The 14,937-nt window shown below is 59.5% G+C and overlaps 1 protein-coding gene across 1 annotated transcript in view; it reads left to right on the forward strand.

The window, feature by feature from the left end:
* SDC2 (syndecan 2) overlaps nt 1–13,719 on the forward strand; it is an 88,415-nt gene extending 74,696 nt beyond the window's left edge. Inside the window, exons 2-5 of the mRNA XM_055303469.1 lie at nt 1,611–1,722; nt 7,256–7,389; nt 11,304–11,439; nt 12,411–13,719. Of these exons, the coding sequence (XP_055159444.1) occupies nt 1,611–1,722; nt 7,256–7,389; nt 11,304–11,439; nt 12,411–12,574 (546 nt within the window). The 3' untranslated portion in view covers nt 12,575–13,719. The remainder of the gene's footprint in view (nt 1–1,610; nt 1,723–7,255; nt 7,390–11,303; nt 11,440–12,410) is intronic.
* The last annotated feature ends 1,218 nt before the right edge of the window (nt 13,720–14,937 follow it).

Consider the following 14,937-nt stretch of genomic DNA (forward strand, 5'->3'; position numbering starts at 1 on the left):
TGCCGGGCGCCTGAGCACCCCGCGGCGGGCTGCAGCTGATCCTCGAGCCCAGGCCGAGCGGTGCCGGTAGCTTCCTCCTCTGGGGCCATCGCAGCGTCACGGGAACGGCCCGGAACGCGGGCCCCAGAGCTCCGGGCACAAGCTTGGCCGGATGCTGGGAAGCCACCTGGGCTCTGCTTCTTCACCTTCGAGATCACTAGGTGATCCGGATGCCTGTGAAGCCCAGTCAGGCTCTGAGGGAAACGATCCCGTGGGCTCCCGCCGGGCCGGAGTCGGCGAGCTCGTGGGAAGGACACGTACGGCGTCTCCGGGCGACTGTGCGGAGGGGCCTTGCAGCTGCTTATTACTCATGGACGGTGTACGGCAGCCACTCACCGGGTTAGGACGTCACCTCTGGATGGGCCGCCCGGGGCTCGGTGGTTGGGCGTCTGCCCTCAGCCCAGGCCGTGACCCCCGGGTCCCGGGATCGAGTCCCGCGTCGGGCTCCCTGCACGGAGCCTGCTTCTCCCTCTGCCTGTGTCTCTGACTCTCTCTCTGGGTCTCCCGTTAATAAATAAATAAATAAAATCTTAAAAAAAAATGAAGTCATGTCTGGAAGGAGCAGCTCAGGTTACGGGCAGCGTGGCGCGCCGTAATCGCCATAAAACCAGCAGCCGTTTGAGTCGCGATCAGGACTCGATGCGGCTTCACCTCGAGCTATGCACCTCATCCGGGTGTTCACGGTGGGATGTTAGGCCACGGGAATATTTTATCTTCGCATCCAGAGGCTGTCTGGAGGTCCGTTTCAGGGATGTCTCGTGTCCGTAAATAGATTTTCTACGCTCCGACGTTGTTATTAACCTGCGTGGAACCCGTGATGCGGATTTACCACCTGCTGCTCTGGGCTTCAGTTATCTCGGCCACGGGGCTGGGTCGCCGGTGCTGGTGTGAGGCCGTTGGGGGACGTTTGTCTGGGAGATAAGGCGGCGAATCCTTCCAGGAAGACCTCGGGTTTCTAAGTCACCGGTTTCCATGCCAGCAGCTTGAAACTCATTTTTTTTAAAGATTTTATTTATGTATTCATGAGAGAGAGAGAGAGAGAGAGAGAGAGAGGCAGAGACACGGTCAGAGGGAGAAGCAGGCTCCATGCAGGGAACCCAATGCAGGACTCGATCTCGGGACCCCGGGGTCATGCCCTGGGCCGAAGGGCAGGTGCTCAGCGTCCAGGCCCCCCTGGGCACCCCGGGATTTGCTGGTTCCCCTGTGAGGGAGCCTCACGAAGGCGGAGCGACGGCGAGAATGCCCGCGTGGCCTTACAGCCGGGACGGGGGCCCCGGGCTGGGACGTGCTCGTCCGTGTCACAGAGCAGGCCCTGGCAGGTGCTCAGCCCCTGAGCTGCTTCGTTGCGGGTTAGGCCACGGCCTCCGTGGGGGGCGGTGACGCGGTTGCCCGCGGTTGCCCGCGGTCGGCCTGTGGCTCGATCTGCATCACTGGGCCCTCTCGAGCGGAGGCCGGGGCCGCGGGTCCAGAGGGCAGAGGGCGGCCGACGTGCTGCAGATCGGAGCAGGAAGCCGCTGAGCCTGTGTCCTCGCCTCTCGCCATCCTGAATCCCTTCTCGTTGTGTCTTGCAGAGGGCGGAGCTGACCTCCGACAAGGACATGTACCTGGACAACAGCTCCGTTGAGGAAGCCTCGGGAGTGTATCCCATCGACGACGACGACTATGCCTCCGCTTCAGGCTCGGGTAAGGCCGCCGGGCCCTCTGGGAGATGGCAGGTGCCCAGCCGGGGACTCAGCCTTGGCCTCCCGCCGGTGCGCACGCCCGCCCTCCGCCTCTTCGGCTCTGGGATCCACGTCTCGACGAGGCCGAGATCCCGTTTCCTTCCTTCTTCGTGGAGTGGAAGGTCCTCATGGTCTCACCGTCACGGGGGGTCCGAGGGGTCGGCACGTCGCCAGCCTGGCGAGTGTCCATAGCTTGGCAGATAGTCGGCGTCCCGTCGACGTAAGCTGATTGGTCGTGAAGGCTTCAGGGTGGCGCACGTGGGGCTCCCCAAATGCCGCATCGCCCGACCATCGCCCTGTGCCGAGGCTGCGGGGCGGGACCGAGGGGGGCCGTGCTCGTTCCTCAGGAGTCGGAGGGAGGACGGGCCAGCACGTGGGGCGGCGGCGGCGGCGGCGGCGGCTCCGTTGGCTCAGCCGCGCCGCAGGAGACAGCACCGAGGGGCAGGGCCTGACCGCCGCCGCCGCCCCTCACCCAGGGTCCTGCAGGACGGCAGCTCCGGCGCACGGCCGGGCTCCCCCAAGGGCCCTCCTGCAGCGGGCCAGCCGTCGGCTCACCGGGGCAGCCGCCCCAAGATAGCCAGCAGGGGTGTGCGCAGCCTTGTGCACATGGGGCCTCGGACGGGCACGGTGCCATGACCACACTCGCTGGGCCAGAAGCCACCCGGGAGGCCCAGACTCTGCGCCTTAATGAGGGGATGAGCGCGGCCCCGTCCGGGTCACGAGGGGTGTGGACTAGGGCATGGGGAGTAGCCGAGTCCAGCCCGTGGGCCTCCTGCCGTATGTGGGGACTGCTTCATCTGCAGCAGGAGCACCCCTGTCCCCCCCCCCCCGAGCCCCGAAGCTGGAGGGGAGGAAGTGCTAACAACCGAGTCAGAAACTCGTGGTCGGCAGGAGACTGAGAGGGTCTCACCCGGGACCTGCCTTGCTTCGCATTTGCACCATAGGTTCGGCAGGTGGTGCAGGTGGGGCTCAGTGTAGTCCTCAGGCCGGCCGGGGCTTCGGAAGGACCCGGAGCAAGCTTCCATCGGTTGTAGGGTAGGGGCCTGCCTACGTGGGGTGGGCGGTTTAAGTTGGAAAACAGCACGTCTGAGCGACGAGGGAGGCGGTAGCTGAGCAACACGGCGAGCCCACGGCACGCGCCGAGCCTCACACCAGCCCTGGTGTCCCCGGGGACGGATGCGCGCCGCCCACGCAGGTCGGGTGAGAGACTCGTCCGCCGTCGCCCGCAACGCCGTTCAATATTCTGTTTTCACTCACGGCACCTCTTTTTTGCCTTCAGCATCTCAAAAGTGCTTTGTAACTACCTTCGAAATGCCCCGGGAGATAATAAACACGGAGCCCTTTGTTCCCCATTTCACGGATCTTAGATTCCAAGAGCTGTTAGGTCTGTAGACGTGTCCAGGTCATGTTCCTGCCTCCGGCCACGATTGCCCGGAAGCTCAACGGGAAGAGAGCAGGTGCACGGTCCTGTTTCCCTGGCAGCCACGCAGGTGACGGGAGCTTTGGGGAGGCCGTCGGAAGTCCCGACCCCGCTGATCAAGGACGTGGAGCTAAGAAGGCTTCGTGTGGATGCACGTGGACTGTTGCCTTGGCTCCGGCCCCGGGCAGATCATTGCTACAAAGGGCGTCGTGCTGGACTTTGGAAACACCTTTGCCCTGCTTGAAGGTCTATTGATTTGCAGCCTAAAGGTGGTCGACGCTGTAGCTAGAACCTGTAAAGCCCCCACGGAGCATCAGGCACCGTCATAGCCTCCCAGCATCTCTGTAGGGACGGGCTCTTACCGTCTCCAGCTCTTTTTTTAAAAATATTTTATTTATTCATGAGGAACACAGAGAGAGAGGCAGAGACCCAGGCAGAGGGAGAAGCAGGCTCCATGCAGGGAGCCCGACGTGGGACTCGATCCCAGGACCCCGGGGTCACACCCTGGGCTGAAGGCAGATGCTCCACCGCTGAGCCCCCCAGGCCGCCCGCATCTCCAGTTTTGATATGGGTGAGCCCAAGGTGCAGAGAGATGCAGTGATTTGCTTCAGCTCAGAGTAGTGCAGCTGGCGGGGCTGGAGAGCTGGGCTGGAGGGATGTCCCTGTCTGTCCCCATTGACCCACCCCCTACGTCATGATGGGCTCCTCTAGAATTACCCGCCCCCGCCTCCTAGCTGATGCCCATCCCAGCTGGAAACGGAGGTGCCCCAGGACCTTGGCCGGCATTCCCTTCGTCCGCACTACATCCTAGCTGTCTAGTGGAAGAGCACGTGGGCCAGAGGAGCACGGCCAGAGGCCTGGAGGGTACTGAGGAGACAGGGCTGTGCTCTCTGTGCGGCTCAGGAATGGGCGTCCGTGCACGTGAACGCTCCAGCCATTTGCTGAAATATCTCACAGGCGTTCGCCGTGTGCAGACCTCGCGCTGTATGTTCCGGGGACACGGAGATGAGAAGCACTTGGTCTCTGTCGTCGAGGAACCAAGAGTCTGAGGGAAACGTAGAGATCAGAAATAATCATCGTGACACGGGTCCGAGAGACGGAACATCGGGCGGTGCTGTCCCGCGGAAATCTGAGTCACACGGAGTCCTGGTTAAAGGTGGCAGATGGAACACGCACCGGTGCCCGCTGAACGGTCGACCCAGGGCTGGGTCCTGAAGTCACAAGGACACAGGAGACCCTAGAGGACGGAGACCCCGTGAGGCCTTGAAGGCCAGGGAGCAGGCGGCTTTGTCATGGGGAAGAGACGAGGACGTTGGTTCTGGGCAATGGAACGTGAGCAGCAGTTTCCCAGGTGGAAGTGGGCTCCGGGTTCCGGGCTGTGGGCTCCAGGCTCCAGGCTGTGGGCTCCAGGTTCTGGGCTGCAGGTTCCAGGCTGCAGGCTGCAGGCTCTGGGCTCTGAGCTGCAGGCTCCGAGCTCCGGGCTGTGGGTTCCGGGCTGCAGGTTCCAGGCTGCGGGCTGCAGGCTCTGGGCTCTGGGCTGCAGGCTCCGAGCTCCGGGCTGTGGATTCCGGGCTGCAGCTTCCTGGCTCCGGGCTTCAGGTTCCGGGCTGCGGGCTGTGAGCTCTGGGCTGCAGGCTCCAGGCTGTGGGCTCCATGTTCTGGGCTGCGGGCTCCAGGCTGTGGGCTCCAGGTTCCAGGCTGCGGGTTCCAGGCTGCAGGCTGCGGGCTCTGGTCTGCGAGCTTTGGGCTGCAGGCTCCGGGCTGTGGGCTCCAGGTTCTGGGCTGCAGGTTCCAGGCTGCAGGCTCCGGGCTCCAGGCTGTGGGTTCCGGGCTGCAGGCTCCTGGCTCCGGGCTCCAGGTTCCAGGCTGTGGGTTCCAGGCTGCAGGCTGCGGGCTCTGGGCTGTGGGCTCTGGGCTCTGGGCCCTGGGCTGCAGGCTCCTGGCTCTGCGTTCTAGACTGTGGGCTCCAGGCTGCGGGCTGTGGGCTGCGGGTTCTGGGCTGTGGTTCCAGGCAGCGGGCTGTGAGCTCCGGGCTGTGGGCTCCAGGCTGTGGGTCCCAGCTCCCGGGTGGGATGCCTCAGGCCAGAGGAGACAGTGAGCTCCTCCAAGTCAGGGCTGCTGAGATGTGATCACAGGCTCCCAGGCCCCTGGTTGGGGGGCGGGGGGGTGGGGCACAGTCTATCTTAATAAAGATGGTAGTCACTGCAGTAGAAGAAGCACCCGGGGCAGGTCGCTCCTCCGTCTCTGATGGCCGACGACGTGCTGGCTGGAGGGGATCTTTGACTTTATCAAGTCCCTCCTGCCTCACAGCGGATTCCCTACCTCGATGACTCGTATGAGCGACTGTTGAGAACAAAGAGGGTTGTGAGGCCCCTTAATGGAACGGGTTTCATTCGGCCCAGCACGGACAGAGACTTTTTTTTTTTTGTAAGGAAATGATTCATTGCAGGAACAAATCAAGCGTATTATCTGATTTTGCCAGAAAATACAAAAGAGCATGTGTTTCCGGAGCCGTCATTATCGGTGGCGTATTTACACACGGCTTCACGCGTGCAGCGCTCCCAGAACGCGTCCTGTTCAGACCCCTGAGGGTCGCTTACTCCCCCCGTTTTACGCATGAAGACACGAGGACGCAAGGCTTCCTGGCCCAGGGTCACGCAGAACCAGGACTGGATGCATTTCCAAGGCCAAATCCCGTATTTATTTATATAAATTAATATATATGATCAAATATGCGCTCCCACGTCATCCGTACGTGACGAGCGTACATGCTAATGGGAAAGGAGGTAGTCGATGGAGTAAAATATTCTAAAACGAGGAGTCAAAAACAGGAGCCACGCAGTGAGAGCTCTTGCCGTTTCCAGCACATCGACGTTACGGGGCCGTGATTGTGTGAGGAGTTTGGAGGCACCTGCTGCTCGTCCTTGTCGAGGAGGCGGCCGGTTTGAGCTGCGGAGTCCCGAGTGTGAGTCGTCACACGTCAGACGAATGATCACCTTGAAAAGAACACTGTAGTCGGACGTCGGAAATCCTCAAATACTGTTCTGACAAAAGTGCAAAAAAAAAAAGAAAAAAAGAAAGAAAGGAACCCGGGTGGCCGGGTGGTAGCTGGTGGTTCGTTGGTTGGTCAGTCATTGGGTGGATACGGGATCAGAGCCGGTCGGGCTGCGGGGACACTAGCCCGTGCGCCCTGGCCTTGCCGGGCTCGTCCACAGGGGAGACGCCACTTGGCGTAGAGCCGGTTCCACGAGGACAGATGCGCAGTGCGTGTGGTGAGGGCAGGGAAGCACGCAGCAGAGGACGCGCTGTGGGCGGGAGGCGAGGCCCGGGCAGGACGTGGGGGTGACGCCCAAGGAGCGGGAAAGGGGGGCCAAGGGCCGGACCACGCAAGGTGTTTTGTCTTTGTCTCAGGAGAAGTGGGATGCGGTGGTGATGGTTCAGGGCGACGGGGCCGCTGCGAGCTGGTGGACGCTGGCCTGTGGAGCGATGGCCACGCATGGACCCGGCTTGTGGCCCCGGAACCGGGGAAGCCGTCAGAGCAAAGACCTGTGCAGACACTAACATCAAGAGCGCCCGGCGGCCCAGGGTGTGACCCCGGGTCCGAGGATCGAGTCCTACGTCGGGCTCCCTGCATGGAGCCTGCTTCTCCCCCTGCCTGGGTCTCTGCCTCTCTCTCTGGGTCTCTCATTGATAAATAAATAAAATATTTATTAAAAAAAAAAAAGGAAAATCAGTAGAACGTCAGTGATGGATTCAGGGTGGGGGGCCGGGGGGAGGAGGTCAGAGTTGCAGTTTATCGGGATGGAGAGTAAGAGGCCGCCGGCGGCACCCTCGCGACCCTGAAATCCTGCGCGGTCAGCAGGGAGGAGCCTGCGAGGGGGCCGGGAGCTGAGGGCCCAGGATGCGGACACGACGGCAGAGCTCTCCAGGGCGGGGAGGACGGTACCCCGGATGGGCCAGGCCGCCCGCAGGCCTCGGGGGCCCTTGGGCGCAGCGGGGAGCCGGCAGGGGGGCGGGCGGCGGAGTCTCTGCTGCATGGGGCCCGCGCAGCTCACCTCTGCTTGCTCGCTTCCAGGAGCTGATGAGGATGGAGAGAGCCCCGAGCCGACGGCGTCCCGGCCGCTCCCCAACGCAGGGCCCACGAGCGCCGTCCCTGCCGCGGAGGCCACGACGCTGAAGACCCGTGGGAAGGTGCCTGCCCAGATGGAGGTGCGTGCGTGGGCGCCATGGGGTGTCGCCGCTGCCCTTCACCCTCCCCGGGGCCCCCACCCTGCTCTCCGTGCTGCGGGCGCACGTGGCCCTTCGGGGCTCCGCGGTCACTCTGGCCGCCGCCCACCTGCTGCTTCCTCGCTGTGAAGTGGATTCGCGTTGGAGAGAGGCTCAGCCCCACCGCGCTTCGGCCCCGGCCTAGGGCTGCATGTCCGGGAGGCTGCGCGACCCCTCGCCCGGAGGCCGGAGTCCTGGCCGTGTGTGGGGCCGTGCCCCTGCCCTGTGGAGGTGCACGCGGGTCCCCACCCCCTGGACGCCCCAGGGGCCGGCGTCGCTGAGCTGCCTCTGCAGCCGTCCTCGGGGCTGGGGCTGCCGTCAGTGGCCCCCGACGCTGGCTCCTCCAGCGACCACCACGCGTGTGGTTACGTCTCAGTATGTTCGTGGTGACCGCGGATGGGCAGAGAGATCAGGTGCCCACGCTGATGGCACAGCAACACCACCGGCTGCTGAAAACCCGCAGGCAGGAGGTTGGGGCCTCATGATCCTCATATTGTAGTGGGTTGACCCCCCACTCCTGGGCAAGCTGGCCAGGGTGGAAAGTGCACCTGGGAGTCCAGAGAAGGGGCGCAGGGCCGGGGTCCGGGTCATGGCCTGCGGGGGGGGGGGGGGGCAGGCCCCTGGGTCACGGCCTCGGGATGGAGGGGGATGGGCCGGGCTCCGGCTCATGGCCTGGGGGGGTGCACAGACCAGGCTCCTGGTCACAGCCTGGTGGGGGGGGGCAAGCCGGGCTTCAGGTCGTCTCGGTCCTTAGCGTGGATCTGCGCACCCCCTCCCCGCCCCTCCCCACACTCGCTCACACTCCCTCACGCACCTCTCGGAGCCTGTACGCTCTCGGAGAAGGCCTGGGCCTCAGATCCTGCCTCTGGTCCACTTTCTCTGCCCCTAAGCCATTCCTCACGGTTCCCTGAGAGGATTCTATGTGGGTGCAGCCGGCACGGCCCCCGGGCCCCCCTGAGCATCCTGTGAGCCTCCCCTGAGCTGGGTTAGAGCCGCGGAGAGAGGCCTGCGGCCCGCCAGCCGATGCGCATGTGCGGCTGCACTCGTGGACTCGCCGACGGTCCAGGGGCAGCGGGATGTGATGGAAGCCTGGAGGCACGAGCGTCCTCTCTGAGGGCTCAGCCGCTGTCCCTCGGGGCACGACGCTGCCAGGCTTTCGTAGGAGGCAGGACGTGGAAGGCCGCCTCCCGAAGGCAGGATGCCCGTCTCGCGTGGGGCGGTGAGGAGTCGTGTCCCAGCTCAAACCCCAGGTGACAGTCAAGTTCTGGTCAGTTGAGAGTGGATGGAAAACGGATTCAAATTCCTAAGCATCGGCTCTAGGGATGCGGTCGCGTCAGGCGTAGGTAAAGCGGAGAGGTGTTTGGCAGACGAGCTCAGCGATGAGGAATGTCCCGGAACACATCGATACGTTGACGATCGTGGTGCGTTTGCGTCCAGTGCAGTCACCACCGTCCCCCGATGGGAGCTCTCGGCCGCACATCACCCTGGGTGCCGAGGACGAGTCCGCGTGGTGGCCGCTCCGCGTCCGTCTCCTGGTTACCTGGCACGGCCCGCGTAATCGCTGCCCCCGGGACCCCGTTGATGTAGGCTGCTCTCGAACAGGTCCCGGGTGCAGGTGGCCCGTATCCTGGTTTGTCGTGAATTTATGCGGCAGCAGCGGCGAGGACATGGCTGTTGGCCGAGGCACAGCAGGGCTCGAGGCCCTTGACGTCCGACCCATTTCCACGGCGTCCCAACAGCCAGACGTGGGAGCCGCAGATCTTTGACTTCCCGCGATCGCGGCTGGTGCCGTCGTCCTTTCACGTTGCGCGTGTGTTTCCGGGGAGCCCCGTACCGTGGACCAACAGCCCTGCTTCTGCACAGGAAGGCGTTTCGGTGTCAGGAACGAGGGCTCCGCCCAGAGCGCCTGGAAGCGTGTGCGCTGGGGGACTGTCCCCAGAAGGGATGCGGCCCTGTCTCCTGTCTCCGTGGAGACCACCCGTCCCCAACGCCCACAGACCCCGGAGATGCAGGCTCGCTCCCGGCCGCTGGATCAGAAGTGAAGTCGCGGGGAGCGGTCAGCCCGCACAGACGATCGTAGAGACTCAAAAAGATCTGGGGGGGGGGGGAGGTCGTGTGAATCGTCATAACGACGACATGGATGCGTTCAACTCGGGGCCTCGTGTCGCCGTAGCTGCCACGTGCACCTTGCCCACCCCTGGAAGTCGCTGACCTTTGCTGTAGTCACAAACCTGAGTATCCACCTGGTTGGGTTTTCTCCCCTTCCCTAACCTGTGGCAGCCGCACCCGAGCCGGGAAGAGGGTGCTGGCTGAGGACCCGGGGAATCCGTCCCCTTGCTGCTGAGCTGTCTGTCCATCCTCCACGGCCCCGGTTAATCATGGGGCTTCCACGGGACGAACAGGAAGGCAGGCGAGGTGCTGCCAGAGGACTCCTCATTCCTTCACTTTGGCGCATGAAGACCTGGGACGACCTTTCCTACTTTCCCATCTCCATCGCGTAGGTCGTGGAGGGCGGGGGCACGTTGGGGGCATGTTGTGCAGCAGTGACGTAATCCCTCGGTGGCCTCTGCTTTCCGGAAGTCGTGGCAGGCCGAGGTTGAAGGCGGCCCAGGGTCTCGGGCAGCTTGGGGAGGTGTTGACGGACGTTCTTCATCACCCTTGACTACATGAACGTCGTCGTCTTTGGAGGCCTGCTGCTCCGTTCGCGGAGGCAGGGACCCTGGCTTCAGGTGGATCCACCTGGCCTCGCTAGTACGACCTTCCCGGACGAACCGGTGACTTTAAGGCACTTCAGGAAGGGCTCGTTTTGTGTCTGTGACCCTCTAGTCTTGAGGACCAGGCTGCGATTTTGGATGAACCTTGGTCGTCGGAAAGCAGATGAGCCGCTTGAGCACAGCCTGGAGCCCCAGTGAGGGTGGACTTGGCTGTTTGTAGGAAGAGTGGAAGAGCCGGTGGGGACCGTCGTCTATGGGAATATGGAAGCCGGTCCCCAGGAACGTCGGGGTGGGGGCTGGAAGTTGCAGGAAGAGTGTGGGTATGATGTGATGAGCACCCGAGCGAGGCGGTGGACATGGGCGTCCAGGGAAGGCATTCGGGGCCCACGGAAGGCAAGCCGACAGGACCGGGACATGGCAAAACCTAGAATTTGAAGTGTGCTCCAGTAACCTCGGGGCCCGGAGTCGCTGGCACCGTTGACGGAAGTGGGAAAGAAGGTTGACGTCACTCCGCGGTCATCACCAGGGGTTGGTGCCCCACAGGCTGCCGGGTGGTTGGGGTTCAGGCCGACGGGCCGTGAGCTGCTGCGTGCACTGTAGACCCGTGGGGCGTGCGGTAATCTGGGTGTGCGCTGCGTAGCCGGTGGACCAGGCTCCGAGGTGCGGGACAGCGGTAGGACATGGCCAGGACCCCAGCGGGGCTGCTGGTGGGACCCAGGGCCCCGAAGCCCGAGCTCAGGGTGGCCCAGGCCGTAGGAGTGGAGCGGTGGACGGGGCGTCCCTGAGGAAGTCCCGGGCTGCGGGAAGAGCCCTTGGGGAAGGGGAGCCTCCCCCCCAAGCGTGAGGAGAGTGAGGGCCGTGCCCTTGGGTTGGCACAGCCGGGGAGAGCTGCAGCCTCCGAAACATCAGCTAAAACCACCTAATAACCGTGTCATTCGGATCGTTGTGCACTCGCCACCCGCCGCGTTGCCTGGACCCGAGACGGGTGCTACACGAACCCCCGGGCGGACGTGGGGGCATCCAGGCCCCCCGCATTGTTGGGGAAAAAAAATGAACCTTGAGATAGACTTACCTGTTTCCTCTTGTTTCCAGCGCATTAAAAAAAAAAAAATCTTTATCATCTTTTCCTTTTTTCCACCTCAGTCCCCTGAAGAAATCGATGAGGACAAAGTCCACCTCTCTGACTCCGAAAGGAAGGTGGACCCGTCCGACGAGGACGCAAACGTGTACACGGAGAAGCACTCGGACAACCTGTTTAAGCGAACGGAAGTCCTGGCGGGTGAGTAGCCCGGGGCCTGCGGGGTCTCCAGAGGCCTAGGCCAGCCCCCCGACCCCCCGACACCAGACCCCGCTGGGCGCAAGGAGGGGACACCTGGGACCTGGCTGGTCCCGAGCTGCTGGGCAGTGAAGCTCATGCGTCCTGCTCCGGGTCATCCTCGTATCACCATCTCCCCGGAATTTGGAAAAGTTCCCTAGCGGGGAGGGCAGTGGACGCGGGGACGCCCCGGGTGCCAAGGACGCCGTCTCTATGGGTCACTCGCCTGATGGCTGTATCCACCATGTGATCCAAAAGGGGAAGATTTGCGAGATTTAGGAACACGTAGTCCCGAAGGCCAGGCTGGGAAGGAAATGTCCTTGCTCCTCCCCCAGCCCCCCCAGCCCCCGCATGTACCTTACAAAACTGCAGCCACTTGCAGCCTGTCTTGGGTCTTCACTGAAAAAGCAATTAGTAGATTAGACTATGAAATGCGAGGAAACTAAAGAATGTTTTTAAGTATGGAATTAGGGCAGCCCCGGGGCGCTCGGTGGTTTAACGCCGCCTTCAGCCCAGGGTGTGACCCCAGGGTCCCGGGATCGAGTCCCCCATCGGGCTCCACGCGCGGAGCCTGCTTCTCCCTCTGCCTGGGTCTCTGCCTCTCTCTCTGTGTGTGTGTCTCATAAATAAATAAATAAAATCCAAAAATATATATAAAGTATGGAATTAGGTGAGGCCCCAGCCAGCTCTTTCTTATGGAGGCTTTTGGCTGATACTGTTATTATTACTAATCAAAGGAAGTATCGCGCCTTCCCGGGGAATGTCAGATTTGCATGATTACCTGGTTGGCTCCTCGAATCCAGTTTCTAGCTGTGCCGGGAGGGTTTTCAAGCTGAGCCTTTTATGGAAAGTGTAAATAGATTGGGCCTGACCCAGTGGGTTCCTGCGGCCCTCGAATCCGTCCTAAGAGCGATCTCCCCGTTGGCCTGTTGCAGCTGTCATCGCTGGCGGCGTGATCGGCTTTCTCTTTGCGATTTTCCTTATCCTGCTGTTGGTGTATCGCATGAGGAAGAAGGACGAGGGGAGCTATGACCTTGGAGAACGCAAACCTTCCAGTGCTGCTTATCAGAAGGCCCCCACTAAGGAGTTTTACGCGTGAAACTCCCACCTAGTGTCTCTATTTATGAGATCACTGAACTCTTAAAAATAAAGCTTTTGCATAGAACAATGAAGATCTTTGTTTTTTGTTTTTTTCTGTTTTTTTTTGTTTGTTTTTTTTTTTCATTAAAGAGCCATTGTGGCACTTTGATGATTAAAAAAAAAAAAAAGTCCAAATTGTATTTAAAGCTTTCCATGTATTTCTTTAGGACGACGTAAAATTAAAGCTTAACATCCGCGGTGTTCTGTGAATAGCAGTGGCAAAATATTATGTTGTGAAAATCCTCTCTGTTCATGGAATCGGTTTGGACTTTCACGCGCAAATACAAAAATGGTTGTTTTTATCCTACGGTTCGAAGATGAGAGCTGTTCAGTTTGCGTCCGCATGTCTCCGATCGACCTTGACCAACGTGGTCTTTGTTAATTTATCTGTTGTTCCCCTCTCCTCTGCTCTTCCCCCTTGTCCCCTTGAAAACGCAACAAGACTCTCTGCCTTTTGTAGCTGTTACGGTGCAATTTGTCTCTGGATAATTCAGACAATGGTAATTTAGTGTATATGTGATTTTCAAATATGTAAACTTTAACCTCCACTTTGTATAAATTTTTAAGTGTCAGACTATCCATTTTACACCTGCTTTGTTTTTCATTACCTGTAGCTTCAGGCAGATTTGCAACAGCAAATTAATGTGTAAAATTGGATTATTACCACGAAAACTGTTCAGTCGTAGCTGTCTAATCAGATCTTCTCTCGGGAGGATTTGATGCGAGTTACTGACGAGCCTCAGCAAACCCAAAGACGCTAACAGTATTTTGAGAAGTTGCTGCAGATTCCTTTGGCCGCTGTATTTGTTGATTTCTTGCAATTTGAAGGTACGAGTTAGGGGTTTAAGGAAAAAAAAAATCAGTTTCTGTTCTTAAAAATGCATTTAAGTTGTAAACGTCTTTTTAAGCCTTTGAAGTGCCTATGATTCTATGTAACTCGTCGCAGACTGGTGTTCATGAGAATATATATCGGTTTAAAAAAAGTTGGTATTTTATAAGCACAGACAATTCTAATGGTAACTTTTGTAGTCTTACGAATAGACATAAATTGTAATTTGGGAACATAAAAACTACTGAATAAATCACGTGGCCTAATATTGAAAATGTCACTGTTCTAAATTCTGTACATTTCTCCATCAAATGTACATCCCCCCTGTGCAAGTGACCACCTGCTCTCGAGGATGACGTGGGTTTGATTTCTGAGCGTTCCACGGTGTCTGTAAATCCAAAAAGAGCTGCTCAGTGAGGCTGTTTAGTACCAGGTTCGCCCCTGAATCGGCCAGAGGAGATCCGAGCGCGTCCTCCTGGGCGCGTTGGGGCGTAGGTTCGGGAAGACGCCAGGGCGCGGTGTGAAGGTCGCACCCTCTGTAGGGCGGCTCAGGGCAGCATTGGGACTGATGCCTGCTTTTGCAGACGACTCTTCCGAGTGTAAATCCCAAAGAACCGAAGGGCACATGCCCGACGTGTCGCTGTCTAAGGTGGCGTTCCATAGACTGAAGACTGGTTTCCGCCTTGGAAGCTGTGCCCTGGATCTCTGGAGCTTACCCGAAGGACCCGTAGGTGGGATGAGGCCGCGGCTCCCGCAGCTGGGAAGGATCCGAGGGCAGGGCGGCCCCGGGCATGCATGGGGGGCGGGGGGGGTGGCCTCGCGGCCGGGGATGGGAATTGCTGGGAAGCAGGGGCGCCCGAGCGGAGAGGCAAGGCTGAGGGTGCCCTGCCTGGGCGTTCCTTCCAACAACATTTCCTTGTCTGTTGTAGCCATGAATTTTGTTTTCATGTGCGAGCCGCCAAAGGAGCAAGAGGACCGCAAAAAACAGCAACCCTTTCGATGCATAATGTACTTTCAATAAAGTGTGAATACTTCATTTAGAGAACGTTCCCTGGAATTGCCACATAACTCATTAAAAAAAAAAAAAGAATTTAAGCGGCGCTCGGAGCGGTGTTTACTTAAGTTTTTTAATGGCCTTAATTTCTCGAATTCCTGTTCCCATCACTTACAGAGTCAATCCACTTTAGAGTGATTAAAAGGAAGTTCTAGCACCTTCTAAAGCTGCACAATATCCCTCGATTACAGAGGATAGGAATGTAGTGGGGTTTACCTCTAACTGTGCAAAGCATAGTGAAATTCAGTTCGTAGAATAACAACTGCTTGGGATATCCATGCCAAGAAAAGAACGTTTCTGGCAAATATTTTGTCACTGCTGTAAAGCAAAATATTTGTTAAAGTGCCAAAATAAAGTCTGTCATGCTGAAAGTTAAAAAAAAAAGTAATTGTATAGACTGACATCCAGTTTGCTTCAACTGTATGTTTTCTGCTTAGTT

Source organism: Nyctereutes procyonoides, unplaced genomic scaffold (genome assembly GCF_905146905.1).
Source record: "Nyctereutes procyonoides isolate TBG_1078 unplaced genomic scaffold, NYPRO_anot_genome, whole genome shotgun sequence".
Taxonomy (NCBI): domain Eukaryota; kingdom Metazoa; phylum Chordata; class Mammalia; order Carnivora; family Canidae; genus Nyctereutes; species Nyctereutes procyonoides.